This window comes from Girardinichthys multiradiatus, chromosome Y (assembly GCF_021462225.1).
Source record: "Girardinichthys multiradiatus isolate DD_20200921_A chromosome Y, DD_fGirMul_XY1, whole genome shotgun sequence".
Classification (NCBI taxonomy): Eukaryota; Metazoa; Chordata; class Actinopteri; order Cyprinodontiformes; family Goodeidae; genus Girardinichthys; species Girardinichthys multiradiatus.
The window spans coordinates 31,058,121-31,082,897 of record NC_061818.1 but is presented as its reverse complement, the minus strand read 5'-3'; the positions used below and the strand labels follow the sequence as shown (position 1 = coordinate 31,082,897).

Genomic DNA, 24,777 nt, shown 5'->3' with positions numbered 1-24,777 from the left:
AGGTTTTGGGAGCCGAAATACGCCTCAATTATGATTCTTCTACTTTAGACCTCATTAAATAAGGTTTTTTAAATGTTAGATTTAAAGTTTGACTACGGGATGCATTAAATAGTGATCAGTTAGTCGCATTTTTCAAGCATTTAGCAAATACCCTGTCAGTGTTGACATAGCTCCCTTTACTGACCAATTTTACTGTAACCCTCCTGATATCTGTAGACCAAACCCTGCAATACTAAATGTTGCTGCAATACATTTATGGGTTGGATTGTTGGCATATTGCAGATTTGTTCTGGCTTGATGGCCAAACTGCAAAAACACAAACATCATCAGGTTCAGTCACACACACACTCTCCAGGGACCACATATGATTAATGTTGTGAGGTGAAAATAATGTGACACTGCTCAGGTGGATGTCCATTTAACGATGAATTCAGTCAGGTGTTAACATTTATGTAAGACATTTTTTTACTTATTTTCCGTAATAGGCAGCAAAGCACATGTGACCTAAGTTTATCACACATTTAAACTTTCAGTGGTGATTGTCCATGTAACAAAAATACAAATCATTCTTTGAATCAAGCACAAACCACCAGTTTCATACCAATTGCTCAACCTTCACTTTCAGTCATCGCATTACGTTTTCAAAAATATAGCTTACAAATGCAAGCTTTCAGATCTGCACAGCTTCATACAGTATTGGCAAGTCGTGTCTGAACTGTACAGTAATAGCAGTTTTGTTTTTTTTACATTTACTCTACATTCTTTTCCTGTATAATTTTGCACAGCTCCGCCTTTATGTAATGGAAGAAACCCGTCAATGTTGTGTTTTGGAGGTGTATTAGCTCCACAGATAGTGCTGTGCTTTCCTTTAACCTGAGCGATCTATGTGATACTTTCAGTACTAAGCAGTCTACAATAAAAACATCAGTGTAGGTCTTTACTGTAGTATCTGCTCATACATTGCAGAGTCAAAGGATTTACATTCAGAGCACTCCAAATCTTAAAGTGTATAAACTCTAGAAATAAAAATGTCATTCAGTAGTGTTTTAAAGGTTCACATATACACTTTTACATGACATCCTACTTGCTATTTAACATTTGCAAATCCAAAAAAACAGTGTTAGTGAATAAGCTTATATTATTGCATGTTACTGCAAAGTGCGCTCATGCTCTATGTATGCATAACTAGTATGAATAAGTTTTTAACTGTTTAATTCACATACACAATAGTGCTTTAATGTGAAGGAGAGCTGTAGTTACTGATGATAGCTCTATGCTTTGGTTTGCACCACATGTCAACTAAAATTCTTCTCATAAACATCTATTTGGACTAAAGTTAGGATTTTTTTTCTTTTAATGAAAGCAGCTAATCAAGCAGTAGCAGCAATGACTCTGTGTTCAGCTACAGTGTGAAGCAAACATTTCCTTGCAGTGTCAGATGTAAAAAAATAGTACTATACTGTGCTGTTGTGGTCCTCTGTAAAAATGTCATTCTGTGTGTGTTTTCTATGGTGGATGCTTCTTATATGGCCATAAAGAGCAGCTGTTCCCTGAAATTAGTCTATTATTAAACATTGAAGGTTTGTGAAAGGACTGATTTTTTTTTAAAATTATATTATTTTTAGTATTTATAGTTCTGTCAGTAGAGATGTCTGTCAAACACTCTGTAGCACCAAGCCGCTGACAGCTTGACCATAATAAAAGTAACCAGAAGTAAGACAGAAGGAATGGAAACTTTAGGTCACTCCATCCCCAAAAATCTTCTCTTTCAGTTTGACTGCTGCGTTACACTAACAATCCACAAGCTCCCATGGTCTGAGGTACATTATCTTCAAATTCTCACTACACATAACCATGTGTTGTAAGTCCGAGCAGGCTACTTGACAAAGCAGCAATCTAGCAATGCTGTGGCAAATCTGAACCACTTACAAGTGCCGTTCTGTATAGGCAATGAACTGTTATAGGCTGTAATACAACAACGAGCAGATATATCGTTTACACTCTTTGTATGGATCAAGTCCATATCACCAGTTTTCTCACTTGGATTTCAAAGATTGCAGCTCTCCAGCACTCATATATGTGCACTGTCAAAAGCCAAGATTGATTACTAGCTGGAGTTTCAGAACTGGCTCATCTGTGATTGTCCATAAAAGGGATAATTTATATGGCAATCATTCTATATAGAAAGCTATTGATGAATTTAATCTGTCTCATAAATGGCTCAGAAAGGAAATCAATCAATAAAAGCTGGAATATGTCCCTTAAATGTTCTTTTTTTGCCCACAGTGTTTTATCCAGACCCTCTCTGGTGAAGCTAGTATGGGTTCATATTAAGCTTGCTCAGATGAGGCACTTCAGAATTTCACCCTGCAATACAGTGTGAGACTTGTTGGCTACTCATGCAACAGGGGGCTTAATTTCAGCATAGAACTTACTAAAACAAGGACTGTGTAAAACAGAGCACCAGGCGTGTTTTATGACACTCCTCCGTCAAACAAAACACGAAACTAAACATAAAAAAGAAAACAAGCAATTAGAAAACTTACTACAGGTATCTGTGGTTTTTGTAAGTGCTAGTTCCCTGTATCCAAACCCATACCAACCCCCACCCATTGTCCCAAAAGTCCTGTGACATTAGCCACTTCTGAATTCCTCTTCGATTTCTGGTAGGTGCTTTTTTTCTCTCCTTAGGGTCTCGGTTAGTGGCCTAGAACTGCTTGGAGACTCCAGGTTTTTGGGTTCATTAGTGTGGTAACTCCCTTTTTGCTGGTAGGCATAGACGTAGATGGCGTACAGGCCTCCAAAGAGCAGCAGCAAGGCCAGGATGACAATAACTGAAGAATAAAAATAGCAGTCAGGATAGGGAGGCAGGGAGGAAGCATGGTTCTTAAAATACAAATGAGGTGCAGTCACTGTTTGACTAAATCTTCAGTGCTAAATCATACTCTGACATTACTTAAAATGGGAAGAGTAAATGTAATGCTGGCATATTCCTAGACTTTATACCAGACTTGTTCTAGTACAAACAGACCAAACTATAATTTGCCATTCAGGTTATCTTGTTTAGTAATAGAATAGTAAAATATCTACCGTGCTTTCTAAAAGGCTTTAGGTTTTTATCCTCAGCAAAATTAACATAATATGATATTACTTAAGGCTTGTCATGTCACAATAGCTTTTTACAGGTAACACAGGTGAAACGTCACAGAGCAAATTTTATTTTATCTCCAATATTTGAAATAAGACAAGCGTGATTTCCCATTCAGCTGTTATCTTCAGCAGTATATCAGACAAAGACAGATATGTCCTATTGTTGGGATGCCTGAATGGTGCAACAATCTTTAATGACATGCTGATGTCCAGCATTTGCATAATATCCCAGAGGCTATGTGATCTATTAAGCTGAGGCGTCCAGTGATGAACAGCAAGCTGCGCCCTTGGCGGAATAAATATAGACTGATCCGCTGAATGTCTCAGACAGGGGTGGAGCAGAGGAGGTATTTTTGCTGCAGTTTAATCCAGAGACTTTAGTACTGCCTAATCCAAGGGAGATAGGCTTTAATTTTTGCCCATTGTCTGTTATTTATTGAAATTGCAGATTACTTGTTTTCAATATTTAACTTATCTTGTAGATTATGTGGATTACAAGTCAGACACATGAGAAAAGATTTTTTCCACCACTTGCTCAACTGAATACACACACTCATATGAACAGAAAAAATAACTGATCCTCAATATTGAAAATTAGGCAATTTCTTATTTCAGTTATTTTAGAACAGTAAAAATGACACCTATATGTAGTTCTTGCCTATACATTTATCTTTAAATGTATCATTTTAAAATAATGGATAAAATTCAGATTGAATAGCTTTTGAATGTTAGAAATTGTTGGTTTTTTTGTTTGTTTTTGTTGTGCAATATTTAAATTCAGTTTGCAGTCAGATGCCCAACTGGTCCTCAAAAGCTTGCTCCCAATCTGACAACCCTGCCGCTATGAAAGATTAAAGAGTACAAACACATCCGGCGGTTGTCATGGTATTGGTCTTGTTCTTTAAGGAAGCGTTCAGTGACAAGATAAAATATTCTCTATTTAGGACAATGTCTGATCTGAAATATTTCTATACTTACCGGCTATCCAGAACAGGCCAAGATCATCGTGGATATAAAAATATTCTGTAACAGAAAGAAGCAGTAAGTCATTGACCTAAAAAACAAGTTCCTTCAATTTACAGAAACAATGCATGATGAAGGTTTCAAAACTCACCTATGCCTGTGAACCAGGGATCCACCTCCCAAGGCACATAACTCAGAACTGGAGGAAAGGCCCCACAGTTGGATTCAGATACATAGCCTTGGGTTGTTACAGGTGGATCTGTTTCATTTGGACGGAAGAAAGCCTTCAGTGGGGCGTAGATGTTGTACCTCACTCCAGAAATGCATCCAATGAAGCCTGGAGCATTGTGCCTTTGGATCTCTAAGTCTATGTCACCAACCTCTACAAGACAAGACACATACAAAGAACCATATGTTTATTTTAAGATCATCAATAAATAACTGGTAGCAAGTATTAAAATAAACACCGTATATTCTTATGTATAAACAATAAGCAAGGTTTTTACCCATAACCCGGCCCAGGAACATGGATTTTGGAGAGTCAAACCTAGCATCCTCCACAAGGGTTATCTTCTCCACAATGGGTTCCATGTAATCCACCTACGAGTGTTTTATTAAAAACTTTATACTCGCAAGAAGTACAATCATTAATGCACATAAGGAGTATTCCCATATTAATCCGTTTTCAAAACTATTATATAGCACATACAAGAACTGCAATTTGCAAATGCAGTCTGGGACATAGACCTTAATTTCTGGAGACATTACATGTGGTCTGATGAAACTAAACCTGAAGTCATTGGCCACAGTGATTGTTGCTACATTTGGGGACCAAAGTGGGATTACAAAGTGGATTAAGGACACCAAAGCCACATCCCTAAAGCATAGAGTCTTTAAGATATGAAAGTTATAAAAATGAAAGCAGTAAAAAGTATGTTGCATTGTTTATACAGTGTAACTTAGATTAAGAACCTGTGTTTTGATGGTTCTGTTGTGTCTGGTTATGTTCACATAATGAGGGTATCCATCTGCCAGGTTTCGGTGAGTCAGCTGGTACTTGTGTGTTATGAGTCCCAGCTTGTACCTCAGATCTACACTACCTGTGAGAAAAGCAGCGATAATAAGAAGGTTTTGTGGAATAACCTCAAAGATATAATAAAAGTACAGCTTTATCATTCTAAGTATGAATTTTTGCTTTGGTTCACCTACCATCAGTCTTGAGGATGACGGCAATGTAGTCTTGAACGAAGGAACTGATGTACAGTAACACAGCTGGCTTGTGAACAGTGCTGAAACTAAACTCTATGTCATCAGATGTGTCATTGTAACCGAGACTGAAGTTGTCGTAGTGCGGGTCGATCCAGTTTGCCCACGCTGCCTCATCTGAAATGGGCTTCTTTCGTATGTTGTATCTCAGCCACGACCCAATCTCAAAGTGAGCTCCAATGTCTTAGGAAAAGATAAATGAGGAAATAGATACTTGCTACATTCACAACATAAAAAAAACATATTAAACCTGGAATTACCTTTGTGGCAATAGAAACCATCGAAGGCAGTGTTATTACAATCACAAGTGTAGGCAGCATATCCCTCAATGCACTGCCCGCTGTTTCGACATGGTATGGTGGCATTAAGACACTGTCCAGTGCAGTTCCTCCTTATACCTTGATCTTCATTTACCTTTCCTTCCAAATCAATAGGGACACCATTCATACGTAACCCTCGAAGGCACCCCAAGAAAGGTCTTAGGGTGCGGTTTGCTGCACCTAGTGGGAATATTAAATATGCTAATGTTTAGAGCTATTAATAGTATTAGAGCTATTTCAGAAAAAAAATACAAATTGATCCACTTTTAAATCTGGATTTGAACAAGTTCTGTTTGAGTAACCTACCTACAAGGAGGGGATGTGTGAATTTCATGGTGACAAAGGTCTGACCTGGAAACCTTCTGACAGCCCAAGGCTGATAGTCGACCTTGATCTGAGCCAGTTTCACATTAATCTCAGCCTGAACAAAATGCCACTCATTGTCGTTGAGTGGCACAGGGGAGCGAAGGGTCACATTAAGGATGCCATCTCCAACCATAAACAGAAACACAAGATTGTGGGTGGCTATAAGAAAAAAGAGAGGGATAAAAATTTTAAAACAGGCTCAGAAAATATTAAGCTGACAGGAGAAGTCAACTTACTGTTCAGTTCAATTCTTATAAAGTTTCTAAGCTGGTCATCAGAGTTCTCCAAGAAGACCCCCGGTGCACGGTAGGTTTTAAAGTGGAAGGAAATGTCAGCAGTTGATCCAGGATTAAAAGTGGGGAAGGTGATATAGGTGGGCTTGGTGAAGGCTATGGTGTTCCAAATATTTCCTATGAAATATAATAAAAATAATTTAACAGTTGGAAGTTCCAACACAGCACTGAAGCCCTGACAACAGAGCTCCTTCAATAACAGTCTTAGCTTGTTTGGGCACCGTTTATCATTTCTTTATATAATTATGGACCTTTGTGTTACAAGATCCAAGATCAATAGCAACAAATCTGGGAATACCTTTCCAGATGTAGAACAACTGATAAAACTGTCTGTCACACTAAATATTATTGTTTCAGTTCAGTTTACACCAATGGAAAACACATTGCAGTGGGGCCATTTGTCATGATATGAAGATGTTTGAGTTTTTCTTTTAGATTTTTCACCGGTTGTGTTCTCCAGGTAGTATTTTTCAATTCAGTTTTATTTATATAGCGCCAATTCACAACACATGTTGTCTCAAGGCACTTCACAACAGTCAGGTACATACATTCCAATTAATCCTAACAATTGAACAGTGCAGTCGGAGTTAGCTTTTTATTCAAACTGGATGAAAAGTTTTTCTATCTAAGGAAACCCAGCAGATTGCATCCAGTCAGTAACTTGTAGCATTCACTCCTCCCGGATGAGCAGGTAGAGACAGTGGACAGTCACTGGCGTTGACTTTGCAGCAATCCCTCATACTGAGCATGCATGTAGCGACAGCGGAGAGGAAAAACTCCCTTTTAACAGGAAGACACCTCCAGCAGAACCAGGCTCAGTGTGAGCGGCCATCTGCCACGACCGACTGGGGGTTTGAGAGAACAGAGCAGAGACACAAAAAGAACAAAGAAGCACTGATCCAGGAGTACTTTCTATGGGAAGGAAAAGTAAATGTTAATGGATGTAGCTCCTTTAGTCGTTTCACCTAGAAAGAAAGAACAGATAAACTCTGAGCCAGTTTTCAAGGTTAGAGTCTGAAAGAGAGCACATAGAGTTTGTTACAGTAAAAGCTCAGTCAACCGCCATGTCTAGGAGAGAGAAAGGGTTAAACACTAAAAGACAGGGCTATGTGGATCATCGGTAGAGGGTGAGCATTAAGTTGTTGCCAGCAGAAGCTCGGACGATTCCCCTCTCCAGAAAGGTGTCACAGGCAGACACAGAGCCAGGCCAGGTGTAGCTTCTAGGAAGAGAAAAGAGAGAACAAAGTTAAAAGCTGAAATAACAGCAAACAATGCAAAATTGGAGAGTAGTGTGAGAATGTAGCGAAGAGGGTGAAAGTGGTCGTTATGTCCTCCAGCAGCCTAAGCCTATAGCAGCATAACTACACAGATAGTTTCAGTTCAGATTATTTAGTTAAACGGCGCTTATTTACAACAATGTCGTCTCAAGGCACCTCACAAAGGGTCCCACTGATGGTCATTGTTATACTAAAAACCACAATGATTGGGATACCTCCCTCTGTCAGACTGATTATAACCATTGGAAAAGAGAAGGGGTCATACAGGTAGCAGAAATGGAGGGTGTGTTTGCACCTCAACCATAACTGAGCCGGTTTAGGCTAAACCTGACTCCCCCTTACTCCAACCAACAGGGAGGGAAGAAGACAGAGGTAACAAAATAAGGAAGATAGCTCAGGATAAACTAAGCCACTCTAACTATAAGCTTTATCAAAAAGGAAAGTTTTAAGCCTAGCATTAAAAGTAGACAGGGTGTCTGCCTCACGGACTAAAGCTGGGAGCTGGTTCCACAGGAGAGGAGCCTGATAACTAAAGGATCTGCCTCCCATTCTACTTCTAGAGACTCTAGGAACCACCAGTAAACCTGCAGTCTGAGAACGAAGTGCCCTGTTAGGAACATATGGAACAATCAGATCTCTGATGTATGATGGAGCTAGATCATTAAGGGCTTTATATGTGAGGAGGAGAATTTTAAATTCTATTCTGGACTTAACAGGGAGCCAATGAAGGGAAGCTAAAATAGGAGAAATATGATCTCTCTTTTTAATTTTCATCAGAACTCTTGCTGCAGCATTTTGAATCAGCTGAAGGCTTTTAACTGCATTTTGTGGACATCCTGATAGTAACGAATTACAATAGTCCAGCCTTGAAGCAACAAATGCATGGACTAGTTTTTCAGCGTCACTCCTAGATAGGATATTTCTAATTTTGGCAATGTTCCGGAGATGAAAGAAGGAAATCTTAGAAACCTGTTTAATATGGGATTTAAATGACATGTCCTGGTCAAAAATAACACTAAGGTTTTTTACTTTATTATCAGAGGTCACTTTAATGCCATCCAGGTTAAGTGATTGACTAAGCAGTTTCTTTTTTAAAGACTCCAATCCAAAAATGACAACTTCTGTCTTGTCTGAAATTAGAAGCAAAAAATTTAACATCATCCAAGTTTTTATATCTTCAAGACATGCTTGTAGTCTATCTAACTGGTTGGGCTCATCAGGATTTATGGATAAGTAAAGCTGAGTATCATCAGCGTAACAGTGAAAATTTATCCCATGCTGCCTAATAATTTGACCTATTGGAAGCATATATATAGTAAAGAGAATTGGCCCAGGTACTGAGCCCTGTGGTACTCCACAATTAACCCTGGAGTTTAAAGATGATTTATCATTTACATGAACAAACTGGAATCTGTCAGACAGATAAGATTTAAACCAGCCTAGCACTGTTCCCCTGATCCCTACAGCATATTCCAGCCTTTCTAAGAGAATTTTGTGATTGACTGTATCAAATGCAGCACTGAGATCTAACAGAACCAGAACAGACACAATTCCATTATCTGAGGCCATAAGAATATCATTAGTGACTTTCAGCAGAGCTGTTTCAGTGCTATGATGAGCTCTGAAACCTGACTGAAACTCTTCAAACAGGTCATTGCTGTATAAATGCTCACACATTTGATTAGCAACAATTTTCTCAAGAATTTTAGATAAGAATGGAAGATTGGATATAGGTCTGTAATTTTTCAAGTCATCTCGATCAAGCGAAGGTTTCTTAAGTAAAGGTTTAATTACAGCTAACTTAAAAGCCTGTGGTACATATCCATTTACGAAAGATAAATTAATCATATCTAAAATGGGGCTGATAATCAGAGGGAACACTTCCTTAAATAATTTGGTTGGGATTGGGTCTAACATACAAGTTGAAGGTTTAGATGAAGCTAATATTTCTGATAACTCAGGAAGCTTCACAGGATCAAAACAGTCCAAACACAAATCAGGCTCTGCAGTTATTTTCAATGTTGTCTCACTTGCTGAGGATGAAGCAATCATCTTCGGGAGTATGTCAAAATTTTCTTTTTAATAGAATCAATTATATTTAAGAAGAATCCCATAAAGTCATGGCTGCTAAGAGCTAAGGGAATGGATGGCTCAACAGAGCTATGACTCTGTGTAAGTTTAGCAACTGTACTAAAGAGACACCTAGGATTATTCTTGTTCTCTTCAATTAATGATGAGAAATAAGCCGTTCTAGCTTGGCGAATTGTCTTTTTATACAACAGTAGGCTATTTTTCCAGATTAAGTAGGAATCCTCTAGGTGTGTAGAGCGCCATTTTCTCTCCAATTTTCTAACATTGTGCTTTAAAGTACGCAGCTCTGAATTAAACCAAGGAGCTAGCCTCCTATTAATGATTACCTTCTTTTTCAAGGGGGCTGCATTGTCTAATGCATCACGCAATGATGAAGAAACACTATGAACAAGAAAATCAATTTGTGAAGTGGCCCTCCACTGTGCTTTTCAGTGATAATGAGGAAATTAAAAGTGGAACAGATTCTTTAAAGGTTGTTACAGCATCGCCTGATAATGATCTACTATAATTAAATTTTCTTTCAGGTGTGGAGTACTCGGTTAAATTAAACTCAAAGGTTATTAAGAAATGGTCAGACAGGACAGGGTTATGAGAGAATATTGTAATGTCTTTACACTCAATGCCATATGTCAGCAGAAGGTCCAGAGAATGAAGACAAAGGTGGGTAGGTTTGTTAATGTTTTGATCAAAGCCAATTGAGTCTAAGATAGCATTAAACGCTATATTTAGGCTATCACTTTCAGCGTCTACATGAATGTTAAAATCCCCCACTATAATAACTTTATCTGTATTTAACACTAAATCAGATAAAAGATCTGAAAACTGATCTAAAAATTGAGAGTAAGGGCCTGGTGGACGGTACAAAACAACAAACAGAAGAGGTTTTTGGATCCTGCTTCTAATCATTGTTTTCCAGGTGATGCTTTAGTTATTTCCTTGGGTTTGGTTTCTTATGTTTCTTAAGAGTGTCTTCAGTCAGAGGCTTCTTCAGATCTGCTGTAAGACGGAGCGCTACAGGAGATCCTTCCTGCCCACAGCCCTCAGCATCTACAACGGCTCTTTGAGGAAACTTGCAAAACATGAGCTACAACCACATTTAATTTCCCTTTGGAATTAATAAAGTATTTTTGAATTGAATTGAATGATTCTTGTGTTCTATTAAGATCCATTTTAGTTTGTGTTCTGCTGTGTCTGTTAGATGTTCCTTAGGTTTGTGTCCTTGTATTATTGTTTAGTGCTGCTATGTTTAACCTCCTACACTACATCCTGACACCGTAAGGTAATCTTCTTAAACACTGCTTTGGATTGATGCCTCTGAGATTTTTGGAGCAACAGTACAGGTCCTTCTCAAAAAATTAGCATATTGTGATAAAGTTCATTATTTTACATAATGTAATGATGAAAATTTAACATTCATATATTTTAGATTCATTGCACACTAACTGAAATATTTCAGGTCTTTTATTGTCTTAATACGGATGATGTTGGCATACAGCTCATGAAAACCCAAAATTCCTATCTCACAAAATTAGCATATCATTAAAAGGGTCTCTAAATTAGCTATGAACCTAATCATCTGAGTCAACGAGTTAACTCTAAACACCTGCAAAAGATTCCTGAGGACTTTAAAACTCCCAGCCTGGTTCATCACTCAAAACCCCAATCATGGGTAAGACTGCCGACCTGACTGCTGTCCAGAAGGCCACTATTGACACCCTCAAGCAAGAGGGTAAGACACAGAAAGAAATTTCTGAACGAATAGGCTGTTCCCAGAGTGCTGTATCAAGGCACCTCAGTGGGAAGTCTGTGGGAAGGAAAAGGTGTGGCAGAAAACGCTGCACAACGAGAAGAGGTGACCGGACCCTGAGGAAGATTTTGGAGAAGGGCCGATTCCAGACCTTGTGGGACCTGCGGAAGCAGTGGACTGAGTCTGGAGTAGAAACATCCAGAGCCACCGTGCACAAGCGTGTGCAGGAAATGGGCTACAGGTGCCGCATTCCCCAGACCCGGGCTACAGAGAAGCAGCACTGGACTGTTGCTCAGTGGTCCAAAGTACTTTTTTCGGATGAAAGCAAATTCTGCATGTCATTCGGAAATCAAGGTGCCAGAGTCTGGAGGAAGACTGGGGAGAAGGAAATGCCAAAATGCCAGAGGTCCAGTGTCAAGTACCCACAGTCAGTGATGGTCTGGGGTGCCGTGTCAGCTGCTGGTGTTGGTCCACTGTGTTTTATCAAGGGCAAGGTCAATGCAGCTAGCTATCAGGAGATTTTGGAGCACTTCATGCTTCCATCTGCTGAAAAGCTTTATGGAGATGAAGATTTCATTTTTCAGCACGACGTGGCACCTGCTCACAGTGCCAAAACCACTGGTAAATGGTTTACTGACCATGGTATCACTGTGCTCAATTGGCCTGCCAACTCTCCTGACCTGAACCCCATAGAGAATCTGTGGGATATTGTGAAGAGAACGTTGAGAGACTCAAGACCCAACACTCTGGATGAGCTAAAGGCCGCTATCGAAGCATCCTGGGCCTCCATAAAACCTCAGCAGTGCCACAGGCTGATTGCCTCCATGCCACGCCGCATTGAAGCAGTCATTTCTGCAAAAGGATTCCCGACCAAGTATTGAGTGCATAACTGTACATGATTATTTGAAGGTTGACGTTTTTTGTATTAAAAACACTTTTCTTTTATTGGTCGGATGAAATATGCTAATTTTGTGAGATAGGAATTTTGGGTTTTCATGAGCTGTATGCCAAAATCATCCGTATTAAGACAATAAAAGACCTGAAATATTTCAGTTAGTGTGCAATGAATCTAAAATATATGAATATTAAATTTTCATCATGACATTATAGAAAATAATTAACTTTATCACAATATGCTAATTTTTTGAGAAGGACCTGTACATTCCAGATTTAATGACAAAACCGACTTTGCTCCATTTTTATGGAACAAAAAACAATGTTTATGGAAATTTTAATATTCAATTGTAATTATAAGTAATCCAATGTGTAGCACCATTCAAATGCAAAGTTATTAAAATTGCTTTACAGAAAAACATGAATAAAAATATAAGCATCATACATTGTAAAATTCCATTTCTGTCTATTTTGTTAATTTATTAATCTATGTATTCTTTTTTCTTATTTTTATTTTACAATGTGATGGCATGTGATGTCTAGTGAATGAATTTTTGGTTCAGTGAATGGCACTACAGACAATGACCCTGATGAAGACCAAGCTGGTTTGCAATGTGCTATTCCATGTTTGGTTTATACAAATTGCCTTGTAAAATATGGCATTTCAAAACAAATGTAAAAGTGTTCCTTTAACTATTTTATGATCAATGGTCCTTTTTATACTAAGACCCTTTTTACTGAATGCAAAATCAAAAAAGTAAATGTAAACGTAAAAAGGTTTACTAAAATATTAATATTGTCAAGGTTTTAGTGTAATCAAGTTATAATTGAACTCACTGTCACCATGGCAACGGAGTGGCCCAACTGTAATCTGTGCTTCTGAACCGGTTCTGTTGGTGTCCCCGATTACCACCCTCCTCACAGGCAGGTGGTCTCTGAAGTCTAAATAACCTTTATCCGAGTACCTGGAATGCCACAGAGAATACCAATAGGTCAATGTGAGAAACACAAGTTAAACATTTTTCCTTTTGTTGGTGTCTTTTACCATTGCCTATAGTCCGCATCACAGTTGCACTGAAACTTGGGGTCAACACAGGTTTGGTTGATGGTGCAGCCACATTTTTGGACTTCTCTGAATGTCCCACCCCAATAATAGTGACTTTCATTATTGCGACCAATCCAGTAACCAAAAGGCCTTCCATCTATTTTTAAATTAAAAATATATATATATATATGCCTCTGTGTCACAGAACTCTTTAATATTGAGTTGAACATAAGTTAAAAAAAAAGACTAATACCACTCACTGGGGGTGTTGAGAAGACGTGACTTATAGCATGAATAGTCAATCCACTGTTCACAGTACAACGAGGTGTTGGCAAGAGCACTGACTTCATCCCATGAAGCATTCCAGTAGTTCACATTTGCGATATATGGCTCGTCTATCGAGCTTCCAGTCACTCTGGTACCTTCCACCTGATCATGCATAATCACCGTCCAAGCTTTGTACGCTGCAAATATTTTTTTATATAAAGGCAAAAATTATTAGAGTGGGAGAGATACTGCTGCATCTATCTCTTTTTAATTCCCCATAAAGTTTTCCTCCTCCTATCTTATAACGGATAACACAACCATTTGTTTTCACAAAGGCTGCACACAATGCTGATAAAGCTGTGATTTAGTAACAACAGTAATTACTCACACTTCATTTTGCAGTACACCTCAAAAGGTTTTAGCGGCCCACTGAGATCAGGATCGATGGTGTAATTTCCAGACCAGTACTTACCACTGAGTCTGTAGGCCTCACATGACTCTTTGTAAACCGCTGTTGTTGGATGATCAAATTGTTAATTTAAAGTAAGAATTCTGTGTAAGCCAGGTGCAAATTAATGAGGAAAGATTATTGAACACAACTTACACATGTGACACACTTCTCCTTTGTAGCCTGTATTTTCACATATGCAGATGAAGTCATCCCAGGACTGGATGCATCTGCCCTCATGTTCACATGGGTTTGAAGTACATCTGTAGATTTAAAAAAAAAAACCAGATGCTTACTCTATATTGTCTTTTTTGGAAAGTCTTTCCACAATATCTCTTATGTTAACAATATTTTTGCTAATTATAGAATTAAATACAACTCTATCATTAGTTGTAAATTTAAATATTGGTAAATGATGTTAAGATTGAATGTAAGACTGTCTTTTTACTGAATGGGATGGTTACATGTTTTAAAAAAACATCAAGGTGAAAATAGCCCTTGTAATGGGTTTTTTAATGTGAAAAGTAACAACTTATTGACATTTTTTGGTACTTGGAACAGTCTCTTTGAGCTTAAAGAATATGATTTAGAACAAAAAATATAATACGTTTTTCTTTCTTGAAATACAGTAGCTCTCCTGTTCTTCAAAGTCAATTTCTGATTGGTTGATCAGTCCCTCTTGGCAAATTCTCTCCCAGGAAGCACACACTGCTGAGCACTTAGTAATAGAGAATTAGAACCCATCAAGGAGCCTTACCCAACCAGGTCACAGCCAAGGTTCATCACTTCATGAGATTTTTGGTCATATTCTGGGCCATGCACAAATGTTATTGTTGTTACTTTAAGCTGTGCAAAATTCCAAATTTTCCTCCATCCATTTGGACTAGTGTCCAGGGTCACCAAAAAACTTTCTTATTATATTTTCATTGTATTTACTCAGTTCTGAATACAAAGCAAGGGACCACCAAGGACCTAGGCCATAACCAAAAGCTGTTAGTTTTCCAGGGACATTCAGCTGAAACAACAGCAGTCTGTGCAAAAATTTCCCCATCAGAAACTGAGAGACACAACTGTTAGCAGAAAACCGATCAGTTCTGTCAATTAGACAACAGTGGCATTTCTGGTGCTGAAACAAATGAGTCCAGCTGCTATTCCATTTTCTTTCCCCTCGTAGTTTAGACTGGAGTTTAGACTCAAAGTTAGTCCACAAAAACACTGTACTAATACTTTAGATGTTCAATTCCCTTAATGCCACTTTGTATAATAGAATTTGGGTTAGAATGTGTGTGTGTCCCTTTGGCTTCATTATATCATTAGTAAGTAGTGGGACTAATAATGAAATCAATCATGTGTTCATTTTAGTGTTGATCCTAAATTAATCTTAATCCTGAGAAATATACTGAATTATTTTCTAATCACTCATTGGATAGAAAATAATTAATCTCTCATACAGGTTATATTGGTTTACAAGCGATAATTTAATCTTACTACAAGATATTAAATCTAAAGGTAAATGTCATCAACTCTCACGACGATATTGAAGTGCTTTGTGAGTAACTTCATACCTGTCAGTGATCCCACACGTCCCTATCAACAGCTCCTCATATCGAGCCCATTGTCGCTGCAGAGTAATGTCAATATCAAGCTGTTCGTTGTCTATAAATATATGTTGCATGCAGCCGTGGAAGCGATTCAGTTTGGTCTCACACTTGAACAATGTGTTATTGGTTTTTGGACAACCTGAACACATGAAAAGAAATGTGATTATAAAATCAAATAATCATAATGGTAGAGGGGTTTGCAGGTGTTAAGGTCATCAACTCACCACCAAAAAAGTAGCGATCCCCTGTCCGGATGCTGAAGGGGTTAGTGATCTTCAGTGGTGAGCCCTCTTCTTCATCAATGGTGAGAGTCAGTAGGTTTTCTCTTGCTGCCAAATCCACACTGTGCCAGTAACCGTCGTTGAGCCTGTATCCTGAGGAACAAGACAAAGCCTTTAAACACAGGGTTTTCAAGAACTGCAGTGCCTATTCAAAACATAGATGTTGTGAAGCTGAAACAATAAGTTTAAATCTTGTAGGAAATGCCTAAGGCTCACCTGCACCAAACTGAATTTTCTTCTTTCCGGTCTGGAAAATGGTGACATTTATCTGACCCTCACTCAGACCTAGCTCAAGGGCACCCAGGTCATCAGCAAAGCGTGTGAACATCAGCAGCCCAGTGTAGTCCCAGGAGCGAAATTTAAACTTGACAAACAGTTTTGGCCTTCTGATGAACCCTGGCACTTGCAAGAAGTTGTTGGGTCCCGCAAACGTCATTGGTCTCAGCAGAAGGTCACGGCAGGCAAAATGCATCTTTTTCTGTAACAACAGAAAAATTAGACCACATTAGTTGGGATAAAAAAGGCTTGCTGCACCTTTTAACAGATGCTTTGCAAAACATTTCTTTACTATTATTACAAAGCTTTACCTTTCGAGGAATACGAATATCAGGGTCTTCTCTCTTGGCCTTGTCAATGATGTTGATGCCGTTAATAAAGACATTTTCCAGACACCCACGGAAATTTGGTGTGGTAGGAAGGTGAGGCAAGTTTGGCTCTATTACTCCTCCAACGTACATCTAAACGACATTTACTTAGAGTTTTCAGCTTGAAACCTTATCGTACATTCACAGATATGCATGTCGTGATTTTATATTCTGCATTACCTGATTATCCAGATCCAGATGAGTAAACTCTCCCTTGCAGACACCTGTCACTGTCTGACTGTCCACTGTAAAGTTCACCTGTCGACCATAGCGCTTGATAGTGACATAGTGCCAGTGAAGATTATCAAGAAGGCTTCCTGCAGTCAGAGTGATACGGCCATCGACTTTGTGTATAACGCTACTTCCTGAGAAACAAAGGGAAAATTGAAGAGGGCTTTTAAAACACAAACCGGCGCTAAAGAAGGTAAAACTAAAAGAAAATGCTTCATTTTTCACTTGCTGTAGGGGCTATTGATGTCACACGTGCAGTTTCATTTCATTTCCACTATTCTATCTTGAAGCTTAATGTTTTTTTTCCCAGTGAGCAAATTTTGTTTGCTCCCTATGAAAAGCATTTATTCACAAAGTCTAATTTACAAATTCACTCTCATATCTCACCAAGGCTGATGTGCAGATAAAGACGGCCTTTCTTCAGCTCCAGGGTGAGGAGGTCTCCTTGAATCCCCTCGCTGTGTAACAGCAGACCATCCTGCTCTAGAGTCTTAAAGTTTATGGCAATGTGGTCATGCAGAGTATGTGACCTTTTTTCTGGATACGAGTAGACCACTGCATCATCTCCATTATATTGCAGCACATAGGAATCTGAAAGCAAGGCAATGTTTCCAACTACATCATAGGAATTAGGGCCAGTTTCATTGTGCTATTTATTTCTCTTTTATCTTTACTGGTTTAAAGATAAAAAAAGTAATTTAATTAACAAATTGCTTTTGCAATAGGTGGTGAATCTTGGTGGTAAATCTTTCCCATTTATCACTAAGGTTTTACCATAAGCACAGCCAAAGAGCTCCAGTCTCACACCAATCTTTCCTCCATTCTCTGTGTTCCACTCCAGAGGCAGCAGACGAATGTGTTTAGCAGTAAAGGCATAATGGAAGACATTCCTCTTCACCTGATAATAATTCCAGTTACCAGGCAGGGTCTGCAAACAGATGAGATACGAAAAGCATTGAGAGTTATTGAGTCTGTGCTATGGTGTTAATGCCTTATTTGGAGACTGGAGATGAACTGTTGAGAGAATTAGACTTATTACCATAGAGATAGATAATATGTGGTGCTGAGTTTGTTTCAGCCCAAATGGCAATAAATATAACAAAGCATCCCTAAAATATCCCAAATCGGCTATAAAGATTATGTTTATGTTATTATGAATGTTTAATCCTCAGCTCAGCTCATGTCCCTCATCCCAACCCTGCCATAGTGGCCGATGACACCTACAGAGTTTCCACCTATCATGATGTACGGTGTCCAGGAGTCTGGTCTGTCTCCATAGAGAAGTGTGTATTTGGAGACCCAGTCATAAGAATTAAAGGTCCCCTGGGTTGCAATTGCCAGCAGTCGGTACTTCCTGCCCAGATCAACCTGCAGCCATGGCTGTCTGTCTCTGGGGGACGGGGACCAGCCACTGCTGCCTGTAGGGCAGACAAAAAGTGACAGTTTAAGATATCAGGACAAGAGTGGCTGGAATGTGAAATAGTTTACATTTTAGCTATAAACCCTACTTTAATAAGCATGTCCGGTGGAAACCTTTTGTTGTAATTTCTTTGGACAGACATGTATCTTTTTTTAAGTTTTACAACACAGAGATCTGTTTTTTTGCTAATCACATTAAGTTGCTCCTAAAAGAAGATTATCTTTCTAGTAATTGGTGTCTATGCGCATGAAGAAGCATTATCTCAGGTATGTCCTGTCAGCAGCTTTCTGATTCGCCAGCAATGCTCTTAACAGATCACATTAAAAAAAGAAAAAGACAGTAAACAAAAACAATTTTTCATCACCATATTGTCCCTTAATTATGTGCAAACACTGATGAAAGCACAATCCATAGTTTTCCTCAGTCACAGGATTTAAATGTAATGTTCAGTGTCTGTATAGTTATACATAATTAAATATCTGTACATTTAACATTGGATTTGTTTTTCCCAAGAATGTACAACTGGCTTAGCACTTAGAAGTTTGACTGTGTCTTTTTCCTGGACTGAACATTGAAAGGGCTTTGCCGTCATGACCTACAAATACTCTCTCCTCTCTTGCTTCTGGGTTTAACCATTTATCTTTCCTGAAATGAGCCCATCACAGAGGTACTGCTACAACTAATTATTATTTACTCTCACTGTTTCACTTTCCTGCAGAAAGTACTTCTGGCTCAGTGCTTCTGTCTTTCTTTCCTTGACAGCGGAAGAGCTTTTGCTGCCATCAGTTATGGGTAATACCCTTTTCATAGAAAATACTCCTTACCTGGACTGCATAAATTGACATTTTTCTTCTTTTTCTTTCCTATGAAATATACCTAAACAAGTTCTCTTCTGTTTTTTTCTCTCTAATGTTCTCCCAGCCTTCTTCTCCACTGTCATCTCATGCTTAGTATGAGTTATTGCAACAAAGTCAGTGAATTGATGCAAAGAGCTAGGCTTCCCCAAATACATCACTCTTTCCCCAGCTGGCATCATATGATCCACTGAGTTTGTTATTTATAATGATATTGGGCTTTAGATAATATGATCTGAATGGAGGTGACTATGATTGGATCACATTGGCTTGAACTGGATTGATTGGAACTGAATTTGTACTAAATTGGATTCTATATAATTGGACAAGAGTTGGACCTTGTTGTCTTGTAAACTGCTTTGTAATGACACTTGTTTTGAAGTGCTGCTTTAGACATATAAGGAACTGAAATTAAAATGAACTGAAATTGCATATTTATTTTTATTGTATTTCTTCTAGCAGACTTAATCTTTTGTTGTCCTTTTGTGTGTTATTGTCACAATCTGAAAGTCTCTGCTGATAGTACATAACAGATTAAATGTTATCTTACGTTTTTTTGATAGAGAAGTTATGTCTATTTTTATGCAATTATTTTTAACACAACATCTAAGATTTAATTCATTTTAATTTGACAAATTAAATTTGAGGGCAAATGCATGCTTATGAACAATGATTGCCATCGATTTTGAGTCATGCCTATATGTTTGGTCTCCACAACTTTCCATTTGCTCAACCATTTGATGCCTTTTAGATTACTAGGGATGAAAACGTCCAGGTACGTACATATGGATTATTTCATATGTATATAGGTGTAGAACTGTTTTGGCTGAAATGTAGAGAAAATAATAACCCTGGTAAATCAAAATAGCCCTTCGTTCTAAATGTGACAATACATTTCTAAAGTTTTGTCCGTTTTAGGATTATCTCTCTTTTAAGATGAATTGGTAAATATAGGTGAAAATTACATGATAGTTAAATCCTGTCTTGGTGTAAGAATCTTAGAGCACTAGTGCTGTAAATCCAGACACACTAGCATAAAATCAGTTGTAAATAAGTGGAACAAAGCCATCCCTGATGTTACAAGTCCCCTTTTTGCGTTCTGCTTTTAGCTAGTCTAAATGCTTGTGAGGACTGAGATGAACAGCAAGCGTACTGAATGTATAATATTCAGGTGATGAACAAGGACTTACCATAAAGTTTGGCAAAGTTGGCAGAGTACAGAAAGTTATATCTTGAAGAGGCCAGGAATGAGGAGGCGTAAAGCCCAGAGACAAGTGGATCAACACATTCTCCTGCAGAGACCACATAGATCACACCAAAGTCAGGAGGTACCATAGATGGCATGTCATTATGCTGCCTGGAAGTTCAGATAAAGACTGCTGCTTTCTGACTTTGATAAGTGGTTGGTTCAGGCTATGGGAAATAGTAAGAGATCTTTCACATTAAAGCACAGACTGGTGGACCAGAGCTCATAACTCTCACAGACTGAATTAAGATCTCCTAAGAAAGTGTGCCTCTGTTAGAGCTTCATTTCTACACTGTTTGGGGCAAACTAGAAGCAACAAAAAATACTAAACATGTCACACAGTTTCAGACTGTTTTTTCCCAAACATACAAATGTGCATCTTATCCTGTGCAGTTTAATTCTGTCAAGAGAGTATAACAACAATGGAGTGTCACACAAATCTCTCTGTCTTCATTGTATGTAGCAATTAAAGTGTACCATATCTGAAGCCTGAGTGGAGTGCCCAGTATCCAGATTTTCTTCTGTTTATTCGTGATTCTGCACCCTGCTCCCTTTTCTGCACCACACAACCCTATTCTGCATCTATAAAGGTTCTGTGGGGATTAGTGCAACTCCTAGGGACCACAACACTGTTGCTGCTGAATCATCAGTGTGCTTCTAAGGTATAGGCTGCTCTGTCTGGGCTGAGACATAATTTCTGTGTATTGAATTCATTATGAAGCGAAGCAAATGTTAGAGTTGGAACCATGCAGCAGGCTACTGAAGAGCAACAATGAGCGCAACACATATGTACAATACAAACAATGGAGTGTCACACGAATCTCTCTGTGTTCATTGTATGCTAAGATAAGAATAGAAGCCTTTTCTGAGTTAGAAAATCATGGTAAAGCTGAGAACAATGCTCTGGCATGGCAAGTTTCTCTGCATGTGGTTGTGAGACTGATAGGACCGCCACCAATCTGCTCTCCAGCCCAAGGCTTATAAAAGGGACTATAATTCTGTCTAATCTTCCTTCTGTCGAGGAAAACAATAAATGTCTGATGCCTTCACCTTCAGCTGCAGAGGAAAAGCTATCCCGTTTTAAGGGCCAGAATATTGCTTTTTATACTTTCAGAAGATTTAATATAGATAGACTAAATATCTAAAAGGACAGTGTTTCACTTAGTGGAAGGAAACTATATTTCTTCCTACCACTTTGGTTTGTTTACTAGAAAATAAGGATGTTTAATGTTTTTGTGCAGTTATTATGTTAACAGAGATCACAAAGACAAAAAGCAAGCACAGCAGTGGCTAGAGACTTAGAATACTGGCAGAACTATTGAGTCTGCAAATGTGCGAGGATGAGGTAGAATGCAGTGTCAAATCACAAAATGAGATGGAGTGGAGCAGAGGATTGCAATGAGAGCAGGTCCTTGATATGAGAAAGCAAAATATTTTTATAATAAACTAGAGCGGCCATGTGCCTTACACACCATGCCTTCAAACACACCCTTCAGTATACTGCACTGGGGGTTTATATTGTGTTATTCACATATGCGTAACTTATGTCACCTTCCATAAACGAACATGCTGCACATTCAGGTGTAAGAAACATGCTGAACAAGAAAAAAGTTACCTCTGTCTCAAATGACCTTCTCTTTCTTTAGCACACAGAAATCCTTCCTATGCCCCAAGTGATCAATAAGGGATTCATTTTCTATCATTGCACAATCTCTTTTCTGCAACCTACTACACCAAAATATTAAGAAGCTCTGTGGTGCAGAGACACTTGCTTTTTTGCTCATGGTTTTGACTTAATTCTTTGCGATGCTGTAAAGGTGAAGGAGTTTCACTTCACAAATAAAAAAAAGCTCTATTTTAGACTGCAGCAGGTTAAGTAAGGTTACTCAGCTCCTCCTTGCTGCAAGCTTGACATGCAGTCTGCACTTCCACCCAGTCAGTGTCTCATTTCCTTTTTCCTTGTGCTCACTCCTCTGTCTTTATCGCCATCCAAACACCAAAAATAACCTTGCATCACAATCATTTTCTTGTGTAGTATTTAAATTCTCTGGTTTGCTGCCTCTTTCCTCCCAGTCTTCATTGTTGTGATGTAGCAATTAAAGTGTACCATATCTGAAGCCTGAGTGGAGTGCCCAGTATCCAGATTTTCTTCTATTTTTTTATAATTCTGCAACCTGCTCCCTTTTCTGCACCACACAACCCTATTCTGCATGTATAAAGGTTCTGTGGGGATTAGTGCAACTCCTAGGGACCACAGCACTGTTACTGCTGAATCATCAGTCTGCTTCTAAGATATAGGCTGCTCTGTCTGGGCTGAGACATAATTTCTGTGTGTTGCATTCATTATGAAGCAAAGCAAATGTTAGAGTTGGAACTATGCAGCAGGCTACTGAAGAGCAACAATGAGCGCAACACATATGTACAATACAAACAATATACCAGAAACAAGAAGTGTAAAAACATAGAGCTAATAAAAGTCATTCTGTTAAAAAGGTTTGACTAAATAATTTATACAGAGGTAGGCTTCACAGCAGGATGTGTCAGAATACTGCCTGCGACATAAACGTCAACCTCTGCAAAAGTGTCAGTCATATTCAGAATTGGACTAAGTCTTACAGACTGACACTAGAATATGTAGCAAAACATGTCACTCTTCATGCATCATTCTTCCGTGCCTGTGCCGATAACATTACGAAAATACACAAACACCTCAAATGTTTGCAAAGCTTTTTACAGGATGGTTTGCAGCCCCACCCCAAAAAGTGGATCACAGGCTTTAGGTTCTGATGCTACATTTCAGTCTGACACAAGTCCACAGTGCATGTCCACACAACCGATATAAAATCATGCCATGCATGATGAAGGCCTTTTGTAAGGCAGGCATACAGGTATCCAATTTCTGGGTTGTATTAATGATTAATCAAATTAAGCAAGCATCTTCAGCTAGCTTAATGCATGTTATTCCTGTTTTATTGGGGTAGCAACAGAAGGGAAACAAACTATGTCATAAAGACTCATGCAGTCAGCAGCCTGCATTAGATTACATGCAGACTTTATTTTCTAAATTCCCAAAATTAATTTGAAAAAACAAAGTAGCTCTTATCTCACAAGGAAAGCTATTTTTGTACAATAATAATAAAAAGTAATCTGTAAGACAAAAAATGTGTAAAGTAAAAAAATAATTTTTAGGCAATGTCCCACATTCAATATTTGACATTTTGCAGCTCTTGCATGACATACCACCTGCTTTCCTAAACTGATGAGTCAGTAAATATCCTCTGAGGTCATAGCACCAAAAAGGCAGCTCATCAGATTTCACTGAAGCTACGATGGATTGATGTAGAATTTCTTGCTCCCACCCATTAAAACAATCCCCATCTCTGCCTCGCCAAATCCACCCTATGACGCAGGGTTTTATGAACAGGTGATGGGGATGCAGGCTGCCCAAAAAAGTACTGCAGTGGGCTGGTCCTGGTATGAAGCCCCGCCGTCTCCCAACCATTATCATTTAAATGTGTCTAGCATATTTGCAGCAACAATAATCCCAAACATTTCAAAATAAATCTGTAGATATATATATTTTTTTATTATTATGAGTAGCGCCGCGCCTTATTAAAGTAAAGATGTGAGGCACGCTGCAAAAAACTTGCGTGCTGCCTGGGAGAAAGCACTGCAATGCAGACAGTCCTGTGCTGAAGAGGGACAACCATGCCTCTGCAGGACAAACGCGGTTTGCCAGCGCACTTTTTTGTGTGTAAATCCGCAAACCGACGCCTTTAAAACCCCAGCTCTCAAAAGAAGCTCTAAAACGAAATCATTGGTTTTTAGTCATATTGTCTTGTTTGACCGCAATGTGTGTTGCCCTTCAAACATCCCAACATTTCAGGCTTTGCCCTCCATTAGGAGCCTCTTTTCCAACTGCTTTGCTTCTGGAGGCAATCATTAACTTTTCCAGCGACATCAGCCTAACATCAAGCAGATTCTAGGCAAGACATCGTTATGCACTTCGAAATACACATAATGCAGTAATGTCCTAGCAAGCGGTAACACAGGAATAATTTCTGTTTCACAAGACTTACGTGATGAGCAATGTTGAAAACCAAAAAACAAGAGGCATATGCTCAATATTTTGCAAGTCATCCTTCACTTAGAAAGACGTCTCTCCACATAGGCTATGTCAATTAAATCGTAGATTCCTCTGCAGCATCCTTTCACCCTCCCCCTTTTTAGCCCAACTTTAACTCGCACAGTACCAACTCCTCTTCCCGGGATCTCGGGCAGCCTCTACCGGGGCGGGGACGCGCTTCGGATGCTGGTGCTGATGCTGAGCTTCACCAAGAGCGCGCTTTTTGTTTTTTTATCTCCTTTATATT

General features: G+C 38.8%; 1 protein-coding gene across 1 annotated transcript; it reads right to left on the bottom strand.

Annotated features, from left to right (window-relative positions):
- Window positions 1-429: 429 nt before the first annotated feature.
- LOC124864202 (contactin-associated protein 1-like) lies at window positions 430-24,777 on the bottom strand. The gene is made up of 24 exons (XM_047358877.1): window positions 24,484-24,777; window positions 20,349-20,450; window positions 18,109-18,302; window positions 17,659-17,812; window positions 17,272-17,475; window positions 16,834-17,018; window positions 16,597-16,746; window positions 16,226-16,487; window positions 15,953-16,102; window positions 15,693-15,867; window positions 14,284-14,390; window positions 14,068-14,190; window positions 13,673-13,876; window positions 13,413-13,569; window positions 13,205-13,332; window positions 6,302-6,475; window positions 6,006-6,224; window positions 5,640-5,879; window positions 5,323-5,562; window positions 5,086-5,213; window positions 4,620-4,713; window positions 4,265-4,495; window positions 4,129-4,173; window positions 430-2,834 (listed from the first exon to the last, which is right to left on the bottom strand). Exons 1-24 carry the CDS (start codon window positions 24,542-24,544, stop codon window positions 2,635-2,637), a joined length of 3,927 nt encoding a protein of 1,308 aa, XP_047214833.1. The 5' UTR covers window positions 24,545-24,777; the 3' UTR covers window positions 430-2,634.